The 27,148-nt window shown below is 38.0% G+C and overlaps 1 protein-coding gene across 1 annotated transcript; it reads left to right on the top strand.

Annotated features, from left to right (window-relative positions):
- The first annotated feature begins 1,149 nt into the window (after window positions 1-1,149).
- Window positions 1,150-27,148, top strand: LOC145986770 (venom carboxylesterase-6-like). Its single transcript, XM_083121158.1, has 10 exons — window positions 1,150-1,388; window positions 2,739-2,885; window positions 7,633-7,786; window positions 13,850-14,035; window positions 14,698-14,888; window positions 18,807-18,972; window positions 19,721-19,905; window positions 21,398-21,551; window positions 24,919-25,051; window positions 26,865-27,148. Exons 1-10 carry the CDS (start codon window positions 1,200-1,202, stop codon window positions 27,061-27,063), a joined length of 1,704 nt encoding a protein of 567 aa, XP_082977284.1. The 5' UTR covers window positions 1,150-1,199; the 3' UTR covers window positions 27,064-27,148.

The following is a 27,148-nucleotide window of genomic DNA, read 5'->3' as shown; positions in this document are numbered from 1 at the left end:
GTGATGCGATGTAGTGAAGGGAGTTCGGAGGAACTTAAGTGAAAAGGGGGCTCCCGCGGGACCGAATGGTTAGCTCTCAGGTCCGATTTCCGGTGGGAGCGTCCAAAGTTTCGGTGTTGACCCAGCATGGTGAGGACAATTTGGGAACTACTTGAAAACAAGAAGTAGCGGACTCCTTTTGAAAGCTAGAAGACAGCGGCGATGGGATTCAACGCCATGCCCAATTAAAACGCCGCTTTCCAGGCCCTGTCGCTCAGAGGGCTGCACTATGGCGTTTAGTTTCTATAGTGAAAAATAGTTTCTTTAAAGCGTTAGGAACATAGGCGTAACTTGGCGGGGGCAAGAGGGGCACTTTCCTTCCCAGAATGTTCAGGTTTATTAACATTTAAGAGTTTTTTAACATCACCCTGGGACCCGAAGAACAAAGATATGGAGTCATTTTCATGATATCTCAAATGTATTTCGTAAAATAGCCCTGAATGCAATTTTTGTGGAATGGAAAACTTTACGAGTCTGCCTGCTCCCTCCAAAGTTAGGCCTCAAAGTTCGATTCTGCCCCCTCCCAAGGGGCATGTTCCCGCCCATGCAAGGGAACATTTAAATAGCCATAAAACTGTTAATGAAATTCGATTGCAGCCTTTCTTAATGCATCAAGAAGTTGCTGGTTCGATTCCTCGTGCGGATACATAGCTGTCACAAATTTAGACTAACTTTCGTCTCGCAGTGGTGGTCTCTTGAACAAGAGGCCATGATTTTTAAATTTTTATTTTCAATTACAACCCGTTCGATATTTCTTGCTTGTACGTGTGAGGCAAATGATGTCTCAAGGTGCACCTCGTTTGCATTGTGTGGGTTGTTAGGTGGAGTATGCAATTTTCAAATTGCTTTCGCTTCTTTAAGTTTTGCCAATAAAGCTTCGTATTTATTTTAATTGACAAATGTCCTGTGACCTGGACTTGGATGACGACTTACGGACGGCATGTAAATAGCTAGACGCAAGCACATGTACAGAACCTTTTGCCTGGAGGAAAGTGACCTTCGAACAACTTGCTTCTTTCTATAAGAAACAATCCCAAAGTGCGCCTGCGCACTGTTATCATAACCGGCACGCAGGTTATTTTCTGCTGGTGCGAAAGTATAAAACATTCAAGGAAGTAGAAGATAGCGTTGTGAAGTTGACCCCAGATAGTCGCTACGGCATGTTCGTCCGGGTTCCTCTCCTTGTGCTCGCCTCCGTGGTCGCTTGCAATGCGAGACACTCTCCAATCGTCCACGTAGGTCAAGGTGCTGTGCAGGGAACAGTGAAGTCTTCTTTGTCGGGGAAGGAATACTATGCCTTCCAAGGAGTCCCCTACGCAAAGCCGCCAGTAGGGAAGCTCAGGTTCCAGGTAAAAAAATTCTCACCCGAACCAGGGTCGGCGGGGCGCCAGTAGGCAATGTTGTGATTTGACTAGGATATTGTTATTGATTTAGTTTATTTTACTTCGCGTTTTGTGCCTCTTGGCTAATTTGCGAAGGTGGGGATGAGTGATGAAATGATGAAATTGATGAATGGACATTCACAAACAACCAAGTCCGACCGGGAATCGAACCCGGGACCCTTGGCGTCGCAGCGCGATGTGCTAACCACTCGGCCACAGGGTCGGGCTTGACTAGGATAATACATGTACACTAATGAAAATACTTAAGGGCGAGAATAATAAAATTCTCAAAATGACACAAGTTAGGTTCAACAAGTCGTAGGCGTAAGTTGGTGGGGACACTTTCATCCCCAATTTTATTAAAATTTACACGTTACTTTTGTTAATCTTCTTGGACCTAAGGAACAAAGTAATGAAGAGTAGGCTACTTATTGTGGTTTCACAAACAGTTATTTAGCAAATCATTTTATGGAATGGAAAACTTTTCGATTCTGCTTCCCCCCCCCCCCCCCAGCGTTAAGCCTAAGTTCGATCTTCCCCTTACCCCAAGTTACGTTCTTCTTTGTAGCTGATCGGTGGTGATTCATTCATTCTTAGTTTTGGACTTTTAACCACTGTGTTAATTTTAAAAAATTACCAACGTACCAAGTATCGTCCATGAAAAAGATATTCGTACACCCTTTGGTTCCTTGTAGTTACGAAGTGAAATATTTGCAACAATTTGATACCACCTTTCTTTCATATTAATACGATATGCATAGTACAGACTGTGTGGATTATGATTTTATTTAACGTTGTTTTTTGCATTGCATTAATAATAGTGTAATTCTGCCCACTCCCCCATTGATTCTGAGCAGTGAATTTCACTGACCCTTCAGGATATCATACAAGAGCGTGTACAGAATTAGGCATTTTGGAAACTAGTCCAACTTTTTAAAAATGTGATTCCATTAAAATTAGAAGCAAGTGAAAAGGTGTGTCAAGTCTTTCACTAGTTTGTGTAACAGTGGTCGAGGTTGTCTAAAGCTATTTTTTTTTCTTCTAAAAGTTGCCCCCATGGTAACAAATATGGTCAGATATCTCTGTAAACATGTTGGGGCGGAAGCTGAATTCAAGGACGCCCGCAAAGGGTTAGGGGGGTAGGGGGGAGCGCACATAGTTTGCCCCTGACTCTGTGCCTATCAAGGACCGGCCCTGCCACCCTGTAATTAGTTGCATGAAATACGAAGTCATTCTGGTAATTGTAATCGAATTTCCTTGTTTCCTTTACCTAGAGTGCATGGTCGATTCTTATTTAATTGCTTTTCATACCCACAGCCACCCCAAGCTCCAGAACCTTGGACGGGAGTGTGGAACGCCTCCCACGACCCCACTACTTGCCTCCAGTATGACTTTACTTTCGAGGAGTCCCAGAGGATATTCGGAAGCGAGGATTGTCTTCACGTCAACATCTACACCCCGCAGGTAAAGTATTTATTATTGCCACTCGCCAACAGCAGTACCAACTTTTGAAAGACATTAGGGGAGCTCAACTCAATCGATGCAGTCAAATTTACAACCCAGTGATCTCAAATGCTCTATCGGCACGTGTCCAGTAATGTCCTTCCGAATCCATGGCAGTTAACAAATACGGATAAAAACTCACGGAAAGAAATTAACGGACGGTCGACAAGTGCACTAATCTTGAGGATACGTACTATTCAGAGTTTTTGACCGTGATATAAAATTAGAATTTTTCACTGCTGAAAAATATTTTTGAAAATTAAATCATTTATAATCTGTATACATACTTCGCTCGTACGCTCAGTAGTTGCCACATCTAAGTTGGCACCACTGCCCGCCAGTATATTTCTGTATCAGATCATTTGTTGGGTTACGCGAATGAGAAAATCGACTTGCCGAGAAAACCTCTTCAAAATGCGACTTGCCGAGAAAACCTCTTTGCTATTAAATAGCTTCAAAATTTGTTGATGTGGGTTTTGCGAGAAGGATAGTCAGAGTTTCTTGTTTCGAATCCTGGCAGAACAAATTTTCCACTAATTTATCAATCTGTAAAATTGAATTTCCCAGTATGCTAAATGTTCCTAAAGCTTATAGTAATGTTTCTAATAGTTGCTAAGTTGCTACCGTGCATACATATGACTATCAGTTTTTACGGGTGATTTACGTAAATATTGCCGCACGACGGTTGGCTTTGTAAAAATTGAAAAGAAAAATTAAGATTGCAAGCTTGATTGAGATTGCGTCTATCGGGAAATCATAAATACGTTAGCAACTGAAACTATAATTTACAGTTTATTGCCTTAATTTCAATGTGATATATTTTATGTAGCCTGTGCTTATTTATGAAGAAAATCATGTGTGCATATGATAAAAACAATCGTTAGTATCAAGGCAAATGAAGACAGAATCGAGAGGGGTCTCACTTATCGCACAACACCTTAGCAACTTTGTGTTCTGACGTCACGGGAGAAAGCTTTTTAATTTTAGGCTAGATGCCTACGTTGTTAGGTTAGGTAGCCAAGTTTAGTTCTCTTAGCCTAAATAATAATGTTTAGTGTATTTATGCTAATTGAACCATACCTAACGTAACCTCGTAGGCATTCGTCGTCTGACGTCGGAACACAAGGTAGCAAGAGTGTTGTGCGACAAGGGAGACCAGTTAGAAACGAATGAGGAATAGACAACGAGAACTTACGACTTCCAAGCGAGTCTGTAGTGTTTTCTGCTACAGCGTCCCCCAAATGGGAAGTTAAGAAGTTAGTTCCAATAAAGTTTTTGCATGAAATCTTGTAAATAATCAAATACTAGATAATGCGTTCTAAACATGAATTGTGTTTACGAGGTATGAGGCAGAAACACGCCTGCTCATCTAATAAAGACATTTGAAACGTCTTTGTGTCGTCTGCACTGTGCAGGCGCATTCCTACGCGGAGTGATTCTCTTTTCACCTGCACCACCGGCTCGAGATTCAAGAAAGACGGAACAATTGTAAAGGTTATATGAATATTTTGTGGGGGGTTATTTGATGACACTTGTACCTGTCGCGTGCTTTATATATATATATATATATATATATATATATATATATATATATATATATATATATTGTTGAGTTGTCGGAGTATGTGCGTAAACAACTATTTTCAGGCTACGAATTATCGTCATATTTTGTACATGTTTGATGTGTGCTGCAAAACAAGTCCTGACATGAAATGAAAGGTCAAAATATGCGCCCCTCTTTTTCTTTCACTCTTTTCTTAAATAAAAGTTCAAAATATCAAGAAAACAATATTCAAATACTCATCTATGGAAAATACATTTTAATAACATGGAGTGTGTAATAGAGCATTCAATTTCTCCTACAAAATAGTGGGTTGTAAAATTGCGAGTTTCAGAATTGTGGTCTAATAGCGGCGTATGCTCTCTGTCATCTAGGTAATCGGAGGTGGCCTTTATTATTTTATGTTTTATTTTTCTTTCTTCGTGATATTCTTTCAAACCAATCTTGGATTCCTTCTTTTTTTAAAAAAAAATCACAAAAACAAATACATTTTACACCATTAATGTTATGCAAGCTCACCTTGTTGAAACTGTTTACCATTTTTAAAGACGAAGGATGTGGCAAGAAGACATGTATCGAACCCGGGACCCATTGAATAAAAGGCGAACCACGGAACGCGTTATAATGAGAGGGGAAGTGAGTTTTTTTTTTTTTTCTTCAATTACCTTCGTGTCAGTGTGTCAAATTTTGTTTAGGGGCGGAGATGCGAGTTGCAGGGGCGACACATTGAAAACACATTGTATTCCTTATTTTATTTTGCCCCACATTAGGCATAGAACAAGTACACCGTTGCCAACTTGGTTATCTTTTGGAGATACACACTTGTACACTCACTTACAAGGCAGGTTATCTAAGTGTCCCCCTCCGATTTCCATGAAACTTGGCAGGTGTATAGAGGGGCCCAAAGGAAGAAATACGTGTTTCTTTGTTTCGGCTAAAAAACTGTTTTAGGGGGCGAAACCTCCCCTCTGATGTCAAGATGAGGACAAATTGAAGTGGGGATCTGACCCCTGTGTCCCCCTCCGATTTCCATGAAACTTGGCAGGTGTATAGAGGGGCCCAAAGGAAGAAATATGTATTTTTTTGTTTCGGCTAAAAAACTGTTTTAGGGGGCAAAACCCCCCTCAAATGTCAAGATGGGGACATATTGAAGTGGGGATCTGACTCCGAAACCACGTAAATCTGGCATAGGAACAACACGCTCATATAATTATAATTGGAACACACACAGCACAGAACTGTAGGATTGTCAGTACCAAACGCAGTGCAATTGTAGAGATATGCCGAATTCATAGACACAGTTGTTCTCAAATGGAGGTGGCCTTTCGGGAAGATACCCACTCTTATACCATGCATATTGGAAGACGTGTCGAAACGTGAGTGAGGACAACTGGTTTTGTGTGACTGATTGTATTTGACATTTGAGGGGGGTTTTGCCCCCTAAAACAGTTTTTTAGCCGAAACAAAAAATACTTATTTCTTCCTTTGGGCCCCTCTATACATCTGGCACGTTTCATGGAAATCGGAGTGGGACACAGGGGTCAGATCCCCACTTCAATTTGTCCTCATCTTGACATTTGAGGGGAGGTTTTGTCCCCTAAAACAGTTTTTACCCGAAACAAAAAAATACGTATTTCTTCCTTTGGGCCCTTCTATACACCTTCAAAGTTTCATGGAAATCGGAGGGGGACACAGGGGTCAGATCACCACTTCAATTTGTCCTCATCTTGACATTAGAAGGGAGGTTTTGCCCCCTAAAACAGTTTTTTAGCCGAAACAAAAAAAAGTATTTATTCCTTTGGGCCCCTCTATACACCTGCCAAGTTTCATGGAAATAGGAGGGGGACACAGGGGTCAGATCTCCACTTCATTTTGACATTTGAGGGAGGGTTTTGCCCCCTAAAACCGTTTTTTTTCAGCCGAAACAAAAAAATACGTATTTCTTCCTTTGGGCCCCTCTATACACCTTCCAAGTTTCATGGAAATCGGAGGGGGACACAGGGGTCAGGTTCCCACTTCAATTTGTCCTCATCTTGACATTTGAGGGGAGGTTTTGTCCCCTAAAACAGTTTTTAGCCGAAACAAAAAACACCTATTTCTTCCTTTGGGCCCTTCTATACACCTTCCAAGTTTCATGGAAATCGAAGGGGGACACAGGGGCCAGATCCCCACTTCAATTTGTCCTCATCTTGACATTTGAGGGGAGGTTTTGTCCCCTAAAACAGTTTTTAGCCGAAACAAAAAACACGTATTTCTTCCTTTGGGCCCTTCTATACACCTTCCAAGTTTCATGGAAATCGGAGGGGGACACAGGGGTCAGATCACCACTTCAATTTGTCCTCATCTTGACATTTATGGGGAGGTTTTGCCCCCTAAGACAGGTTTTTAGCTTAAATAAAAAAACACGTATTTATTCCTTCGGACTCCTCTATACACCTGCCAAGTTTCATGGAAATCGGAGGGGGCCACAGGGGTCAGATCTCCACTTCATTTTGACATTTGAGGGAGGGTTTTGCCCCCTAAAACAGTTTTTTTTCGGCCGAAACAAAAAAATACGTATTTCTTCCTTTCGGCCCCTCTATACACCTTCCAAGTTTCATGGAAATCGGAGGGGACACAGGGGTCAGATCCCCACTTCAATTTGTCCTCATCTTGACATTTGAGGGGAGGTTTTGCCCCCTAAAACCGTTTTTTAGCCGAAAAAAAAACACGTAATTGTTCCTTTGGGCCCCTCTATACACCTGCCAAGTTTCATGGAAATCGGAGAGGGACACTTAGATAACCTCCCTTGTTAGTCCTACAGTCGTGATATGCATCAAAGGAGCTTTTTTACTTTGTAAGGAAAAATGTTACCCCTAACAGTGGGCCTGCATTTAATTAAGTGAAAGCTTTTAATAACTCACTGGTTTGCTCTTGGTAAAGAGAATCTTGTCCCATTTCCAGGCCGTTTTATGTAATGTAAATCCTGAATCCCCAGTTTGGGAGTATAGTGACAGGTTTTTTCACCTTCATGAATCTAGCGCCTAGAAAGTGGGAAACAATGTGAGCAATGTTTAATATACTCATTTCTCGATTGTGCATACAATTTTGAAATGCAAATATTTTTAATGGGTGGTTTCTATGTGATGATGTACTTCTTCATTTCAGCTTCCTGAAGGTGGATACAACCCAAAATTGGATGTGATTTTGTTTATTCATGGTGGAGGCTTCATATTTGGCACAGGAAAATACTTCAATCCCAATCTACTTGTTGACAGGAATGTTATTCTTGTCACCATTAACTACAGAGTAGGTCCGATAGGTAAGTTTCTTTTTTCTGGATATAGTGGATATGTTTATGAAAATGTATTCACTACAGATTGACATATTTATTGTGAAAAATCCCCTACGTTAGACCTTAATTATCGTGATGATGAGAGAATTAGGGAGAATTCACACCCAAGAAACACGTGACATGCAACACGAAACATGTGTCGCTTGGAAGCCAACACTCAGTAATCAATGCAACCTTCCGAACTGAAGAGACACGGCAAGATGCACATGTTGCGTGTCGCTTACGTGCCTCTCGGACTGTGCCGTTCTCTCAATACCGTGCATCGTGTTGCTTCAGTTTGTTGTTCGCGCATGTGTAGCGAATGCTCCATTCCAACGAGCTGTATTTAGACTCTAGAAGAGAGCCCAACCGGCATTATGTTTGATCCTCAAATTTGTTGATATAATAAAGTATCGATATGTACAATGTTTTAACAGTGTTTTAAGATTTAAACACAACGTTCATTTCGCTTTATCAAGTTTTTTGATGCAGTTATCTATTGGCTGTAATTTTCCTTCAACATCGTGAAAAGAGGCCGTGTTTTGGCCATTTACCTGACTGCTTTTATTTGAAAAAAGTCAGCTTATGGAGGCACTTTAGTCCAAAATATATTAGTCAACATGGTAAAGTACTCTAGTGCATTGTTTTTCAACTGCCGGGCCGCGACCCGATACCGTGCCCTCGTATCAACTTTACTTAGCACCGAAATGTTCTGCTGAAACTGGTTGACAACTATCATAATCCCAATATCATATTTGAGTTGTGAGTTTTCGTTTTGTAAGTCCATTTTATGCACAAATAGACTAATCAGAACTGGATCTGCCCGGTGCCTCCCCGGTTATCGAACCCGGGATTACTTAATTACAAGGAGACGACGTTACCACTTTGTCTTCCAAATTTTTATATTTGTCAACAATCCTACACACATAATCAAACTATTATTACTATGCTAGAATTTATTTATCAATATTTAATTTCATAGGTACATGTTAATTCATGCATAAAATCTTCAATACTGTAAAGATTTACGAGGAAAATTCTTCGACTAATGGCATTGACTAAAAAAAAATACAGTGACATGGTTTCACAAAGGTTGAGAACCATTTCTCTAGTGTTTAGGTATTCGCTTTATTCAGGCTGAAAAGTCTTGCGTATACAGTTTGAGGTCAGTGCATATTATTTCTCAGTTTTCTCGTGCACAACATGCCTCTCCCAAGTTTCAACAACTTGCACAAATTTTACAATGCAATTTACATGTAACAGTGTCTCTTGTTACGTTATTTTCGAGTGATTAATAAACTGATTAATGCAATTATATCGGTACCATCATGCAAACTGAGCAACGAAACCAGTGTCGCTTGCTGCGTGCATCTTGTCTCTTCGGTGAGAAACACTCGTGTCGCATGTTGCATGTTGCTTGTTTCTTCGGTGTGAATTCTCCCTTAGATATTGTACTGTTCAGGTAGTAAATAGTAGGTGAATATGTGTTATCTTGTTCAGTCATTCTGTTTTCTGCAATTTGAAGACCATGAGTAAATCACCACAATTCCATTTTGTAACACAACATTGGGTGAAGAGCAAAAACAATGAAATAGTGATTGACAATTTGATAACTTTATCCGTAGCTGCTGATTGTATCAGTAGTTCTTCTATACTATTACTTAACCCTTTCACTATCAAGTTAGAATTCAAGATGGTACTTTTGTAGACCAATTTAGTAAGTACTTTATATGATGTTAATACCATGCCAGGAAATCACATTTTGTTGCTAAATCTATTTATTAATCATAAAAATATATAAGAAATTTAAATCGTGTATTAGAGATTAAATGCAATTGCTCATGTGTGCAAGTAACCAACTCTAAGTCTGAGATTACGGTGGGTATTAAATTGAGGGGTATCCAATTTTTGTGTATTACTATTGTCATAGACTGTTGCGGAAATTCTGGTATGGAGACTGAGAATTAATTTTTTGGAGGAGGCAATATCCCAGTGGCGATTCCTCCATGTCGGAAGTGAGGAACTTCCTACAGTTTCATTTATACTTATTTCCAGTTTTCTACTTTTTAAGAGTTTAATGAGCGTTATAAAATTTTGAGTGCAATCAAGGTTCGCTACTCGACTGTCAAGAGTCAATGTGCTAGCTATCACCCGCTCATTCCAGATCTGTTGCCCAAAGACGACTGACCATCTTTGCCTGCCGATGAGGAACCTTTCTCATCATCCTACAGGCAGATGGGTGAGGGGCAGTGCAAGGGAGGGTGGGGGTACATGGGGGGGGGGTGCCCAGTTATACGGTCCGCGAGGAAGGTCCCGTGGGCTCCTCAACAGTGATGCCAACTCTAGCATAATGGTTCTAAACCTAGCAAAATTTGAACTTCGTTGGCACCTAGCACTCTTGTGTTTGGCATAATGGAAAATCCAGCATCATCTCAAAAACGGGCATCCCTGGGAAAAAGAGAAATTGAATTCTAATAAAGATATTTTGAGGAAATATTTATTTTTAAGAAAATCTTTTTTTAAGTGATCTTGTTTGTACTTCTCTAGCGGACTTGTTTCAAACAAAAGGAAGTATGCCGAGCAAGGGACAAGCTTCTACAGGCCCTGCTCCATCCTCTCGTTTTCATCTTTTCTTTATCCTCCTCGATTTAACAAGGGAGTAACATTTCATAAAAAAAAATCGGTAGAAAGAGTTGGAGGTCACAAATAAAACAAACGGACGCTGTTACCAGTCATGGATTTTTTAATTTTTTTATTTTTTATTTTTAATAATGGTCGAAATTCCTAATGTTGCTTATAATCAATAACACAGTTCACAACTCCAAAATAGCAAAATAAAATTAAACTTAAAACTACTACAGTCATCAGAAAATGATGATAATAAATTAATAATAATTGTATAATAATAATAAACCGTAGCATAATTTATGAGTTGAAACATCACCTTTTCTTATCAGGAGGTTGGTATTGGCAAAGCTGTTCTTAATCCACAAATGACAGGCAGGGAGGGCCTGCAGCTAACATTACAAATCCAATGGCTAATCCAAGGTACAGGCAATACATGTCACTGCACTGTGTACTTGAAAGCATTTTCGAAAACTTTCCTCGGTCTGTTTACCATAACTTCCTACACCCCAAAAATTCCACGAGTCGCCACTGCAATATCTACTCCAATATCAACAGTAAGTCTATAATTGACATGGAAATTTTGGTGGTAGGACTGAGTATAAAATTTGAAGGGAGAGATAGGGAGCTCTTGATAAACTGTTAAATCTTAGATTGTCAAGGGATCTCTGTAGTGGAGAGAGAGTTCAAATATTTAGTGATATGGTATCCACACATTTTCGACCCCTAACGTGCCAAAACAGAAGCTGGAAAAGGCTGAATAACTCGGAATCCTAAGAAAGTATTGACACCCCATTAAATTAATATTCTTGAACGCCTGCAAAGAAATGGATGTAAACATTTTCTTGCTTGGTTTGCTCGCAATGTTAGGTTGCGAGAATGCGTGTTTGGCACTTTACTGAGGTAAATGTCAAGTTTTATACTGTAGGTGCATTACAAGACATAAGCAAGATTCTCAATATTCATTAATAACATAACTTCTTAAGATATAATGCTTAAGTTAAGGCACCATGCATAATTTGGAACGAAAATATATTGAATCGGCATTTCTAACTTCTTGTCACAGGAAAGATTTACTTTAACATGTTAAATTTGCACGGAAATAAAATCCACGTAATTATTGTTATAGGTTACTAAAATAATTATATTTTCCCCAAGGAAATACGTGGGGGGGGGGGGAGTTCTTTGAAAGAGGAACCGTATTATATTATCGCCCTGAGCTTCTAGATAGGGTTCTGTAATGTCTCGTGAAACAATAATTGAATCGGTCATACGACTGGAGCGTAATATTTGGTTTGCCAAGGTTGAATTTTCTATCGTTATCTTAAGTTATGTGACAATTTGTGCTAAATACTCAAGTTGTGAGTTTTATAAACCCACTCACAAAGAGTATTTAAATGCATATTTACATAATTTAATTTACTACATTTAACCAATGAATGTGCTATAGCTTTAAGCTTTTTCGAAAATCAAACAATTAAAAAATATGGACAATTTAACGTGGTATTTCATTCAAATAGACATCAATTATTACGTATCATCGAAACTATTTTGGGGGGGGGAGGGTTAATGAACAATTTTAGGGGCGGTCTTGAGTGATTGGCACCCTTGTTTAGGGAGGAGGGGCAGATCAAGTATAGTGTTCAGTAAAGCTAAGAAAAAGTTCCTTTCGGTGGACTTCATGTCATAATTAAATACTTTGTGGGGATTACGATATGGTTTGAGGGCGCGAATGATATGATTTTTGGGGATCCATGGCGTGATTTTGGGGGGGATGGGCTGGCATGCCTGCATCTGACTTAGTTGATTTGTATGAATTTGTTTTATAGTCCACTTTATACGCAGAGAGGCTAATCAGGACTGGACCTACAGTTTTAAGTGAGATCTGAACCACTATGTGCTTCCACCATGATTAAAAGGCGATGACTTTACCACTGTGTCATCAGGGAGGCTGACTTGACAAGAGATGCATAGCATGGCCTCTTTAGCAACCATTTATTAGGCAAGCCTGTGAGTAAAGAAGTCAGCTTTGTTGTCACCAGGACTCACATAAAACCTTCCTCAAAGTTTACTATTAAAATCAAAATATGGGAAAAAAGTATTTCTGCGATCTCTTGAAAATGCCTCAGTATGAGGGTGCTTAGGCTTTGATGTATCTGTCACATCCCATTCCTCGCTGTTTTCTGATGAAATACTTTCATCCACATGAAAATCACTTCCCAAAATCTTCAACTGAAATGCCTTCTTCAGAGTCTTCATTTAGGAATGTATTTGTGGATTGTTCTGCAGTCAAGGTATCCCTTTTCGGATGCCGAACAGATATCAGGATGGCTTACGTGAGTTACAAGTAGTAAACAACATATGCTTGGTGAAGAGAGGGGAAGGAATAATGTGTGTACACGATAATGGCACAGAGAGCATAGTTAGGCACAAATGTGTGTATCTGACCACACTAGTGAAAGAGTTAAGAGAAAGTAACTAGATATCTCATGCACAGATGTAATTATTTAGCTGTAGTGTTATTGCATTACTAAAGAAGTAGAAATGTGGTAACTTGATTGTTTGGCTTAACATAATCTTTCCATGGTGAGAAAGCAGATTATTAAATCATAATGCTGAACATAATATCCATTACAAAGATTGACAGTATTATGTTATCTCATTATGACAACTTAAAAATAGTTACTTCTGCATGTGGACGAATGCATATAACATTTAGTGGCTTAGTACAATAGCTGGAAGACTTATTGGTTGAATGAGATACAGCAAAATGGGTTGATGAAGCTTAGTTGACCAAATTTTAATTTTTCTTTACACAAATATATTTCCACCGATGCTCATGCCAATACTTTATATTTATGAATTTTAATATATAGTTTTGAATCGGACCTGTTATCAGAGTTCTGTTTTAAAATATTCCTAATTTTACAATCATTTCATCACAAAGTGCATTTCTCTGTACAATTGTGTTTACAAATAATGAAAATTATGCATTTTGCATATAGTTTCCAGAATATTTTGACTTCATGAAAGTGTCACGTGGCAAACTGGGAGGAGTATTGGCCAATCCCGGTGATTCAATTTACTTTCTGATCGGCATCAGAATGAACTCAGCCCTAGTTAATTTTTTTGTGGTAATGAGTTAATTAAATAAAAATAACATCCACCAATGTTCCTTGGGACAGTGCTCTTTGTGGGTTCCTTCATCTCTCATCTTCATGATTGTCTGAAGTGGTAGAAAAGCAATTCTAAATGACACAAATGCAAAATCTCACTTGGAGTTCATACATTGAACACATTGTACAAGTTACAGACAGTTTGGAATAAAATAACTAGAAGTAACTTGTAGGTATATTGAGCTAATCTACAGTTTACATGCTTGAGAAAAATACTTTTTCCCCCATCATTTCCATTTTTTCCCACCAGGTTTCTTGAGCACAGAAGATGAAGTACTGCCTGGCAACAATGGACTGAAAGATCAATCTGCTGCACTGCACTGGGTGAAGAGGAATATCGCCTCTTTTGGAGGAAATCCAGAAAGCATCACCATCACAGGATTATCAGCAGGAGGTGCCAGCGTGCACTATCACTACTTGTCACCATTGTCGAAAGGTCGGTCATCTCTGTAACCTTGCCCTGTGGGATGATAGTGTTAAAGACTGACATTGAACTTTCAATAACATACCATCGGGTGCACAAGCATAACTTCCTTATCTATCATATCATGCACTTTATTGTAATAACATTAAGGCAAAAAAAGAGCTCAGTTTTGTAAAAGTGTACTAAGAGAAGGGGAATTTTAACCCATTTCTCCCCTCCCCACCATGATACGTAGAATATTTGCTGACATTAATTTGTTCCAGTATGATGTATGTTTATATGTTTGCAACCAAACAGGACTTATTTTTCCTGTTGATGTCAGAAATTTGTTATGTTATCACAAATATCAGTAGTGTATTGTAGATACACTTGAGATAGCAATCTCATGAAATATAGTATAAAACCTGAAACTTCAATATAGTGACAAATAAATTTTGGCCTAACTTTTGAGTTGGCAGAAATGCAGTTAAAATCCCTTAACATTCGGACTTGGCAGCAATATTTTGCTCTTTCTCATGAACAGACTTCACTTGCCTTTGTTGCTAATAACTTGAAGTAATAGTAAATAAACTTATGTTTGTTTTTTATTTTTTTAATTTTGTCAAAATATTAGGTATTCTCATCAGCTTTTTCATGTAGCATCTGACCATACAAAATTAATTATTGCATTCCAGGTGCTTTCACTCGTGGAATATCTGTCAGTGGCTGCACCTTCTGCCCCTGGACTATCGTGGAAGGTGCCAGGGAAAAAGCACTGAAGCTTGGAGCGAGTCTCGGCTGTCCAACTGATACTTCAAGAGCACTCGTTGACTGCCTGACTCAAAGGCCTGGTACTCAGATTGTCAAGGAAGTCAAGAACTTCTTGGTGAGTTTTCATTTTATGCTCCTGTAATAATGAGTGTAATGTTTTATGTTCCGATGTGAAATTGAAGTGGTACTGTGCAAATTGAATACATTGTATTTTTTTAAAAATTTGTAGAATTTTAACTTTATGATAGGTTTATCTATTTTCTTTGTGTGATATGATAAATGATATGTGAGTGTGAATCCTTTATTGCAAGTAGGACCACAAGTTTCCCTTTTATAACATAGTGCTAATGTTGTCGACTTGCAACCAGGGGGGGTCCTGAGTTCAAGACATGGTGGAGGCACATAGTGCTTCAGATCCCATTTTAAACTGTAGGTCCAGTCCTGATTAACCTTTCTGTGAAAACAAACATATTTATAATACTGAACTTGGATACCTGCAGGGGAAAATCTAAGGCTAAGCTCCACTAAAATTTTGTGGCTTAATGGTTGTGTAACAGTCTTACCTGTGCTAATAAAATACTAGAGACGAGCCAATACCGATGCTTGAACATTATGAGCGAAAAGTTTTCCAGAATATTTATAAAAATATATTCTCTCTCTTTCTTTCACCCAAAGTAATCCATTCCAGTTATACTACATGTATGTACTAGAGTTTTGCTTTAAAATATTAAATAAAATTACATATATATTAAAAACTCAATATGCTGACCAAGGCAGAAATTTATTTTATTATAAAACATAAACTAAACCTAAATTTCCACCTTCTAGCAAGGTCTTCTTTAGACTCTGCACCAAGTACAAATGTAACAAGGTACAAAAACAGGATGATATATATACACGAACATTACTCCCCTCCAGACTATTAGAAAGTTGTTCTGGAACATTCTAGCAGGTGGCTTTCCCTTGTCAACTGTACTTTCACCTAAAATTCTAAACATATTTTCTTCCATCTAGAATGTGGTTGGCCTCTTTATCTCACGCTCTTTTTCCTTCATTCTGCTTCCTTATTCTTCTCTCTCTCTTGTCCTTTCTAACTCTTTCTAACACCTTCTTCCATTCTTTGTTTATTTTCAGTCCCCCATTCCAGTTCATTGTGTCTTCTTCACCTTTCTTCTCTATTTCCTTGGCCTCCTTCCATTTTCTCACTAGCATTCTCTTCTCCCTTCCTATATGCTTAGCCTCATCCCACTCTATGTCATGTCCTGTTTCTCTCATGTGTTTAAATATCGCATTTCTCTCCCTCTCTCTCTTAAGTCGTACATCATCCCTATGTTGTTTCAACCTGTCTTTCAGCCTCTTTTTCATTTCGCCTATGTACACACTCTGACATTCTTTGCATTTCACTTCGTAGATAATCCCTTCTTCTTCCTCTTCTCTGTTTTCCTTTTTCTTGTTTGCATTCTTCGCTATTCTTAAGATGCTTCTCCCTCCCTTTCTGTAAGTTTTAATGCCCGCTTTTCTAAGCACTTGGCATATCTTTTCTGTGGTCTTCCCCATACTCTTATTCCAAACCTCCTCTCTTTTTCTTTCTCTTCCAATTCTCCCCTGCCACTTTTCTTCCTTCTTCTGTTTATGTCCAGTCTATCCTCCTTCTCATAGCCATTTTTTCCCAGCTGTTTCCATAGCCTATTTATTTTGCCTTCTTTTTCGCATTCTTTCGTGCATATTTTCTTGATTCTGTCCTCCATATTCTTTATAAAATTTCTTTATAAAATAAAATAAATTTTTATCTTTTGTAACTTGTAAGTTTGAATGAGAAACAATGTACTGTGCAGCAGTGGCGTATTCTGGTTCTAACGAGTGGGTAATCTCCGACCCTTGATCCTCAAACTCCAAAAGTTTCCGTGCAATTTATGTCAGGATCCATATTGGATTTAGGAATATTGTGTCGGAATGTTTGTCTTTTTGCTACGACCACAATCAATTAATTCTCGTTATTGCAGTTTAATATACGTGTAGAATTTCAAATAATAAAACAAGACAATATTATAAAGCTATAAAAAACAACCTGTGAAATATAAAATGAAAGACGTGCACTAGTGAAATAAAAACCCGCAATATTAATTTAAGTGCAAAATTCAACTTACTCCAAGACCCGATTACTTGTGCCGTACCACATCCAAAGCACGCTATTTGTCCAGTTGCACGTCAATACGTGTCTGTGCGAAAGATTGCAGCTTAGCAAAGGAAGTTATGTGACTTTTGGATTTTTCATGTTTGGCACAAGCGTTGCAAAGATTACAGTATCCACCACGCGTCCATACATTCTTTTCAGCCCCGAAAAGTAAGCACGGCCAACAAAAAAGCAAAGCTTATTAACACTTATACTTCCTGTCAACCATGGTGTTTTGTCATAATTTGCTTGCGAAAATGCCTCGCATATTCCCGACTTTTGTCTTTGTGTGTAGAAATAAGTTCAAGCGATGAAACTGGCCTACCTGTATTAACAATTTTCAACTTCTTCTGAAAAGATCTTGTTGCAAAAGGTTTCACCAGCAAATCTTGTATCACATCCAGTACCCTTTAACACAGCACTATCACGACAAACACTAACACCTAAATAAATAATAAACACGAAGCACAGCACGAAGCCAACAACTACACGCATTCAGTTTCACACACCAAACTTCTGTTGTTGTGTTCCTGGCTCAGAATGAAATTCCCTATGAATGATAAAAAAAAAAAATCCCTTTCTGAGCTCGAAATGACAGGTTTTAAAAGTTCGAATCATTGCAGGCCAGAGCCAGAATTTTATTTCGGGATGGGGATCATCCCTTATTAGCAGCAGCCACATAAAGTTGAAACAGTGGGGTTAGAAGTCCTGAAGATGAATCTCAGATTATTACAACGTATTATGTAAGGTGTTTAATCCTGCTAATGAAGTAAAATTAATTACCACTATACACTTTTTAAATTAGATATTTGTAGGATTTCGGGGAGGAAGGGTTTCAGCCCCCCCCCCCCGAGTCCTCCACCTGGCTACATGCCTGATGTGTTTTTTTCGTTCTATGTTTAATTCGTTCATCTTCATCACTATTAATCTAAAGAGGCGGAATATAGCAACTTAAATTAACTAATATATATATATAATTTATTTTTGATATCTTTCCCTTTAAAAAATATTCAGTTCTGTGAAAGAAGTATTCTCGCTGCTATTGAAGATTAGAGAGGAGAAACAATCACTATTTTTGTAAATACAAGGATGGGGGGGAGTCAGCATATAGGTGCTTTAATTGCTTAAGCTTTGAATTTTAATTTAGTTTGCTTCATCTTCAATATTTAAGCTTTTTCCTTTTGATAAATTTATGTTCAAGTGACAGAAATCAGCAAGACAGAAGCAAATGTAAAGTGAAAATTAGCGTAGAATTGGTTTGCCCATGTTATTCAATTTTCCTGTTCTTCGCACTCTACCGGGTATGTTTTCCCTAGTTCAGCGGAGGGAACGGAAAGGTTCTGAAGGTTGAGAGCAAGGAAGGTTGAGAGTGCGACCGGTGGACTCTCACAAGAAAGAGGTTACCATGGGCACGGAATCACCGTGCCTGAGAAGCAGTGTTTCCTCCCCCTCTTTCCTCTCTCCTCCCTCCTCGCCAAGGGTTGTAAGGGAAGTGGGAAAGTGGGAGGAATGACGTCAGGGTGAGATTCTCTGAAGTCATTCCACCGGCTGGAGAAAGGTTCCCGGACATTCAGCGGCAAACTGTTGGAAGCATTCGCATGCTGGAAGCAAAGAAATGTATGCATCGAAATTGGTTTGGAAGATTGCGAAGAAATGTATATATATATTTTTTTTAAAAAAAGAAATACAGCCGGGTCATCTGCGATTACCTAGATGACCCAGAGTATACGCCGCTGCTGTGCAGATGTGTTCTTTGGCTTGTGCAGGTTATTGTTTTTAGTCTGAAAATTGTGTAGGCCTTGTAGAAGACTTGCATGCTAACTACGTTGGTGTTTTTTTTTTTTTTTTTTTGCATTGAAGGTGTGGCTGTACAACCCCTTCTCCCCCTTTGGCCCGACTGTGGAGGTGGCAGGGGAGAATCCTTTCATTTCCAAGCAGCCTTATGATATTGTGAAGGATGGGGAAATGCAGAATCTCCCATGGATAGCCACAGTCACCACAGCAGAAGGACTCTACCCTACAGCAGGTAGAAAACTGTAAATTTCTAATATCGAAAAACACCTTATTCTCTATCTCCATTCTTGAGTGTGTTGGTTTTAACTTTTTATATTGTGCAACATTTTGTCTTCTACCATTCTAAATCCTTGTTTCTTGTTCTTAATATTTCTTGCCGTCCATTAACCTTTCGCGCATTCCATTTGCACTTTCCACAAGCTTCCTCAAGATCTGTATTTCTTTCACGTAAGGTCTGCATTTGTTCAGTACATTTGCCAGAAAACTAAATTGAAATCAGCAGATATATCGACAATCTCATGTTTTTATCAATAGGTGGATTGCAAAAAATTCTTTAGGATAATCCATGTTACTATATTCACATGCCTTCATGGCACAGAGCTACATGCACGGGAAATTTTACCTTTCTTTACCATATTCATTACACTTATTGTAATAGTGATTTGTAGTTTTGTTATTTTATGTCACTCTTCTGCCACTGATTGGATATTCATGATGAGGGGTGCTGATTGCCATTTTTTGAGTGCCCTGTTATCAGTATGGCTGTGTGGGACAGTATTTTTTTTTGGTTAGGACAGGAGTATGAACATCCTAGCGAGAAATGTTCACAGTTCTGTGGAAGTCTTAAATTCCACGTGTTATTTCTTTGTCAAGTAATTGTTTTCACACTTCTGAACCGAAAAACTCAATTGCAAGAAATTTGTCACTTTTAGTATGCAGCTGTTCCACTTCGTTCTTATTTTTATTTTATTTCATTTCAGATTTTGTGGCTAGTGCTGAGAGGTTACAGGACTTGAATGATAACTTTGAAGCCATCGCTCCTTTCCTGTATGATTACAATTACACTACTTCTGCTGACGATGTAGGAGAAATCACAAGGAAAATCCGTCAGTTTTACCTTGGAGACAAAGCTATAAATGAAGACACCACAGATGAAATTACAAAGGTGAGCAGAGAATTTGGTTCTGTTGCAACCTAAAAATGAAGGCACATGAAGTGTGCCAATGTAAGGCTCAATATGGTTGCTATTAGTGATAGATAAAGTAGTGGGATCTCTGACAGCCAGGGCCAAGAACGTCGTTAGGTCCCCTTATGTACAATTTCTGTTATAACTTCTAATGAAAGTTACGTCAGATGGTTAGTTATACTTTTTTAGTGTTTCTACCACATTTCAAAGATGTCATTTTCTCCATTCTGTGGCCCTTTTCTTATCAATTTGTCACCATTGGAGGCTCCTCAACTTCTCTCCCATTCTTCTAATGGTTGTTCAGGATGAATGTCTCTTGAGCTGTTCACTCCCACATAGGCATATTAATTAACAGACTATTGTACTTCCATATGTTTTAAAGTACATTGTTTCCCTGTGTAGACTATTGCAATTTGGGTTATGGTGGTGAAACAATAATTGTACTCATTTTCATTTTATGGAATTAATACAGTAGAACCCCAATTTTGCATTCCCCCTTTTTACATTTTCTTGTATTATACATTCAATGTTTCATGGTCCCAATAGAGCAAAATGTTATAAAACTTTCCTGGATTTTACATTTTCCCACATTTTAAGTTCTTTCAACTTGGTCCCCTGAAAAACGTAAAATCGAGGTTCCACTGTGTTCAGTTCTATTCACCTTGACATGTTTTGGTGACCTTCATCACACCAGGTCAGAGGAAACCACCGACATAGAAGAGTCGCCAAGCCCCAGTGGCTGGACGTGTTTGACATTTTGCCATTATTCCCACAAGTACAGAGGGCAGGGAGGTTAAAATTGTTCATTATAACTTAGGCAATGGAGAAGAGAGGCAAGATGTGGTAATGCTTTTAGATACCAACTTTGCCATGCACTGGTTTCTGCAGGAAGGAGAGTGGGGATGGCTGCGAAACTCTTTCACAGAGAATATTTCAGTAGGTTAAATGTGGATTAGCTTTGTGAAGATTTCCGGATAATGCCATTCATGGTGTCTTTTTTGCTTTAAATCATGTACTTAACTCAACATAAACTCTGAAGTAACGAACAACTTGATTCATTTTTGCAAGCATCAGCTAGCTGTTTTAATGTTCTTACCATGCTCCACCCCTGTTTCTGCAGAAAATACAACACATGACATATTTGACACCCAAAAGTTTTGCTGCGTCGCTGTTGTGGCGAAAGCAGACTGTCCTTCTCTGGGAATTGTCACTGCAATGCCCAGCAGTATATCTACGAGGAGGGTTAAAAACAGAAAAGTTGAAAAGAAGCAAGGGATGGATGTGCACCCTCCTCCTGCCTTGTTTAATGGAGGGAAAATAGCAAGAGGCTTGCCAACTCAGAACTAGCCTTCCTCGGATGAGGGAAATGAAGGACATTACAGCCTGCCCAGGAGTTTATTATTATTATTATGCTCATAGCAGCGTTCATACAACTTTCTGCCTTATTGCAACGTTTTTCTTGTTCTTTCAGAGTGTGTCTGACAGAATGTTTATTGCCGATTTGGAGCGTGCTGCAAAACTCCAGGCATCAACCAGCTCCGCTCCTGTATACTTTTACGAATTTGATTACAGAGGAAAGCACAGTTTGTCAGAAGTTATGACTGGTGGCTCAAATGAGAATTTTGGTGAGTGTTATTGGTTTGACTTTCTTTCTTATTCTTTGGGAGTGAAGGGGAATTGCCATTTTTCTTTTGGTGTGTTGTTTGTACGTAGTGAACCAAATCTTTATTTTTCCCACCAGTTCTAGGAATGCTTTTTAAGCCATCTGACTTAGGAATTCATATTTTACCCTCCCTCTTGGAAGCAACTCTACTGGATAGGGCATGTTTAGTGCACATATACACTCATTCACTCTCTCCATCCAGCTTTCGAAACTAGTGTAGTTATTCCCCAAGTAATAATATTTCTGGTTGTAAGTGTTAGGCATGTAGACGGTGCACCGTACTTCTAATGTAATATTGACCATTACGAAGGATTTGAGAATGCTTTATATTTTCCTCATTTCTTTCAAGTCCAATTTATGCTCAGAAGGTTAATGTGGATCTAGTTTCAAGTGTGATCTGAACTAGTTTACAAAGTGCCTCAACCAGGTATCCCCTGATTACAACATGATAGCATTACAACTACACCCTAGGGAGAGGAAGAGAGAATGTTTGTGTTCAGTTTTAATACAACGATGGAACATATATTTAGGGCCGGTTTTTTAAATTTGCGATTAAAGTTCGGGTTGGGAAATAACTAGGGTTTACTTCAATTTTCAGCTGCAGTTAGCTCTTGAGTTGGAGGTTAAGTGGCAGTGCACTTGATCTGGGCTTTATTCGGTGGTCAGCAAGATGACTGCCTCATCGGAAGATTGATCTCCACTACATAATTTCTGTCATATTGAACAAGAAATAATTCAATAAAAAGTTACATTTTTGTAAAAATGTAAAAAACTTTTTGTGTTCAAATAAAGTGCACAGTAACAGGTAAAACAAAAGAAATAGTTGCCAGATTTTGATTTGTGTTCATCTACTAGAGACATCTACCCTATCGTGAAGTAACATCCCAAGTGGTAAATTGGTGTAGTGGATAAGGGCAATAGCTTTAATGTGTGCCCCATTTTATGTCTTGAGTTTGAGTCCTGCTGCTGACCTTTTTTTGTTCATATAGCACGATTTTGACATCGATTTTATGTTTTATTTTGTGCGATCCTAAAATATGTAATAAAAATTGTTGCTTTTTATATCGTCGGTAGAGATACTGTGTAAAAGTTGCCTACAAAGTATGAATGTTCAATAAAATATTTAATTTCTCTGTGATGTTACGTTCTCCCGAGAAAAAAAAAACTTGTACAAAGCAGGTATAAACTTTTAGTCAGAAGATATGCACAAAATGTCAACATATTTTTTCTAATTACATAGCTAGATTGGAGTTATTTATACTTGATGGTGTGACTTTTGTTCTGTAAGAAAGCATAATTATTTATACTATGTATTACAATTTTGAGTTTTGTGAAATTATCAGTTTTAGGGAAAAAAGCCAAATGTGTAGTAATTTTTTTCCCCCTCATATGCATTTGAATTTGAATTTGAATTTTATTTTTCTTCCGTTGACCCTTGTTTAAAAGGGCATGGAAAACGTCAAGATACATAATGAAATAATAAGTAGTTATGTACATCATAACAAAAAAGAAGAAACATTGTGTAGTACATTACATCACTACACCAAAGTAAAAATGAAAAAAATACACTTCATTACACTACAATAAAAATAAAAAACACATTATCATTGTTGCATAATTGAAATAAGAATACAATTAAAATATATATTTTTTAGTACATTGGCCTTGTAATGTCTTGTTCCATGAATTCTCCGATACTGTAGAGAGCTCTATCTGTCAAATATTTTTTTATTGTTTGTATTTGTTTATCTTTCGGAGATATCAGTTTTATGTCATGAGGCAGCTGGTTGTAGAATATTTTTCCGGCATTCATTGGTGATTGTTTTGAGATATTGAGTCTGTGTTGGTTCTGGTAATAATTATCTTTCCCCCTTATATTATGGTTGTGTAATTGTTAATTTTTAGTCATGCTTCCAGTATTTAGAACAAACTTTATAGCCTTATAGATGTATAGGGAGTATATTGTCATTATTTGTTTCTCCCTGAATAACTCTTTGCAAGATTCCCTACACGTATTGTGAAGCAACACAATACGTGCACGTTCTCTATTTACAATGTAAGCAATGAATTTCAACAACTACACGTGCCTTATTGTAGTTCTACCTTTTCACACAAGGCAAAATTTGATTTCAATTTAGACATCTAGATGGCAGAGGGATCAAATTTCTTGCCTCAGCATTGCCGACTCACAACTGTTACTCTCCCAACCTATGGTCAGTGAACCTTTGGTTATTTTTACATTGAAAAACCCAGTGTGGGTTAAGACTGAAGGTAAACTCCAACTGGTGATTGGCTAACGAAAAATTTGACCAGACATTGAAAAACCGGCCATCAATGTTTTTGGGGAACCAAACTAAAAAGACTTAAAACGTAGAAAAATGTAGGATTCCACTGAGAGTTGTGATAATACTTAAATACTTAACGTCATTTATATATCCAACACCTTGTTGTTATATTTGATGTTATTCTGCACATATAGGACTAGGTTTTTCAGATAAGTGATTATCATTCTGTCTTTGTAGGTCAATAAAAAATCACCTCCCCCTCTGTCTTGGGATTGTTACGTTACAAGCAGCATAATTGTGGTACAAATTGACATGAAACACGTGGCAAACAGCTATTGCTAAGAATGCACTAATGTTGAATGTACTGGGTACCATATAATACTTGTGTTCCATTGTACAGCTTGTCACTGCTCATGATCGAGATAGTGGAGTGTGTATATTCCATATTTTTTTGTCATGTTGGTCATTTGTAGAGTGCTGTTTATGTGCAGTTAAATTCTTGGGAGATTTTCTAGTTGCTGCTATGTGTAACGATCAACATGAGGCAGAATCATGCACATGTGTCTGCAACTAATAATGTTTTGCTTCCTAATGATGGTATCAAGTAGTGAGAAATGTTTCAGGGAAATAAGTAATGTGTTGTTTAATTTTCTACACTATTTGTCTTTACATAAGATATATATTTTGTTATTTTGTGAGAGTGTTTTTATTTTGAGTCCACTTTATGAACAGATAGGGACCAAACCACTATGCCATCAGGGAGGCTCATGTGGGCATTTTAAGGAACTATACATGGTGATTCATAATTCCCTCCAGGGTTTTGAACGTTTATAGTACAAAAACTATAACACATGCAGCAAGTTACATATTAGTACATCAAGAATCTCTCCAAGTTTGCACTCATAATATGCCCCATTTACATAATTGTAGATTTAGCCACTAGGTGGCAGTATAACACAGTTAATACAAACATGGCATGTACTGGTGGACCCAAAGCATTCTGCATCTTAGAATTTGCTAAATGTTAAATTTGCTTCTGTTTAGGTGTGAGCCATGCCGACGACATCAGGTATGTGTTGGACTGCCCAGTCTACATAGCAAATATTGATGAATCTGGACCAGACAAGGATATGTCAGAGTTCCTGCTGGACATCTGGACAAGTTATGCAAAGACAGGGTAAGACTTCCTTCAGCTATCAAAAGTAATTTGTAATTTGACCTGAAAAAGTCAGCGGAACAACTATAAGTGAAAAAGTTAGGGAATTTTGTGGATACATCTAGAATCCTGGAAAAGTCATGGAAACTCAACTACTTTTGTCCTTGGCCAGATTTTTAAATGGAAGTAAATTTTACGTTTTTTTGTCCTAGCTTCATGATGAGAGATGTTCTACATTTTATAGTTATTTTTGTTCATTTCTGTTGAACAATATCAAGTGCTGTTTAATGCTTAATAAATGTCTGGAAAATCTGGAGAAGTTGGAGAATTTGTTTTGCCAAAATGGGTGGGAAACTTGTATACAGAAATTTCTAGTCTTTATTTTTAAATAATGCACATAGAAAGATTAACAACAAAGCATATGAAACTAGGAAGAAATACTGGTTGAGAGGAGAAAAATGTATTCCACACTGTATGAAAAGAAACACATCTGGTAATAGGTAGTTCAACTGAAGAAATGTTGTGCAAAAATAAAAGATATACGATTGTTTACAAAATATAATATAATATAATGATGCTTCCTACAATACCACTGAATTTACTAGGGTTTAAATTACCTGTTAGTTTATTTTGCTCCACGTTGCCCACTAGGTATTTGAATCCCATTTATTTCTGTGTAATTTTAAAGTTACATATTGTTAGGCAAAACTTAGTAACTACTGCTAAATATATATTTGGTTTTATCTAACTGAAGTAAAGACACCTTAATGGGTGAGTGCATTGAATGATTCACTTAATGTTCTCGCTACGGAAGGTTCAAATGCTGGCTTTGGCATAAATGTTGTTTTGTGTCCCTTCATCTGACTCATGTAATCCTGATCACAATTAGCCAAAAGTAGCAGAACACTGATTTAAAAACATTTTGAATATTACCCAGCTAACATTTTCTGCTTCAAACGCTGACTATAAATAAAATGTGGCACTGCTTATTTTAATATTTACGTGCTAGAATAATTGGTACTTTTAAGGGAGATTTCACACCAGAGTGACACATGACAACATGCCACTTGAACATTTCACAAATCGAATGCAGGCTTGTGTGGCCTGTCATACTGCTATGGCATGAAACATTGCTGTGACACATGTTGCTTGTCACTATTAGGTTCAATCTGAAATCTCCCTTAGGGGGAGTATTTAATAAGGAACAACTTTATATTCTACACTGAATAAATATTATGAGTAACCATGGGGAAATCAGGGTGATCAGGTGACACTATCCTGCCCCCTCCCCCTTCTTGAACAAAGAAAATTGCTTATTTCTTTCTTTTTCTTCTGTTTTAATATATTTCCCCAATACTTTTTTCTTTTCCATAATATTTTCTCAGTAACTCTATCTTGGTGTTTATTCCCTCTCTTCATTATAATTTCTTCTTCAATGTTTTCTCTGCAGTTTGTATTTATTTCGCTCTCTTTCTCCCTCTCCTTAGGATTCTTTTATTTCACTTAGCTTCTAGTTCTCTCGTACTTATTTATCTCCTATCTCCCTGTCTTGTTTACTTAACTCCCTCTCTTTCTCCTGTTTATTCCTCCTCCTCCTCTCAATCTTGCTTTCCTTTCTCCCTCTCTTTACTTCCATTATTTTCAATTATTTTCTTTTCTCTCCCTTAAAATGTATTTCTTCCGATGACACAAAGAAGTCAATATTTTCTACTTCAAACGAGTGGAAAAATCAGAAAGACATTACTTTTCTGTGTTGACTCCCGTTGAAAAATTTTCAGCAGCTGCCCATGCTCAAGATGTGTATCAGTACTAAGTGCTCCTTTTATTTCTTCAGGGTTCCTTCGACAGGGAGAGGTGTGACTTGGGAACCAGTGGCACGTGGTGAGGATCTGAAGTACCTGGAAATAAAATCACCCTACGACTTCAGCATGAAGACCTCCAAGGTGGGAGTTGGTAATGTTGATTTCTGGGATTCTTTGCCTCTGAAGGAACACCAAAATAGTAGATTACGGCCTGGTAAAGATGAACTGTAGATAGTTGTAACTAGCTTCTGTCGTTCTTTACTGTTGTAGTTTTCAGTGAAATGAAATTTGAACCCATTCATTGGTTTTCATATCA

The sequence above is a fragment of the Lepisma saccharinum genome, chromosome 4 (genome assembly GCF_977018435.1).
Source record: "Lepisma saccharinum chromosome 4, izLepSacc3.1, whole genome shotgun sequence".
NCBI classification, from domain to species: domain Eukaryota; kingdom Metazoa; phylum Arthropoda; class Insecta; order Zygentoma; family Lepismatidae; genus Lepisma; species Lepisma saccharinum.
Note: the sequence above shows the minus strand (reverse complement) of the source record. Positions and strands in the feature narration are given on the sequence as shown.

What these genes read in the sequence shown, in the direction of transcription:
- LOC145986770 (XM_083121158.1), top strand. Translation starts at nt 1,200, where the DNA reads ATGTTCGTCCGGGTTCCTCTCCTTGTGCTCGCCTCCGTGGTCGCTTGC. An exon ending in CCACAGATGAAATTACAAAG is followed by an intron (nt 19,906 to 21,397) that starts GTGAGCAGAGAA and finishes TTGTTCTTTCAG; the next exon opens with AGTGTGTCTGACAGAATGTT. An exon ending in ACAAGTTATGCAAAGACAGG is followed by an intron (nt 25,052 to 26,864) that starts GTAAGACTTCCT and finishes TTATTTCTTCAG; the next exon opens with GGTTCCTTCGACAGGGAGAG.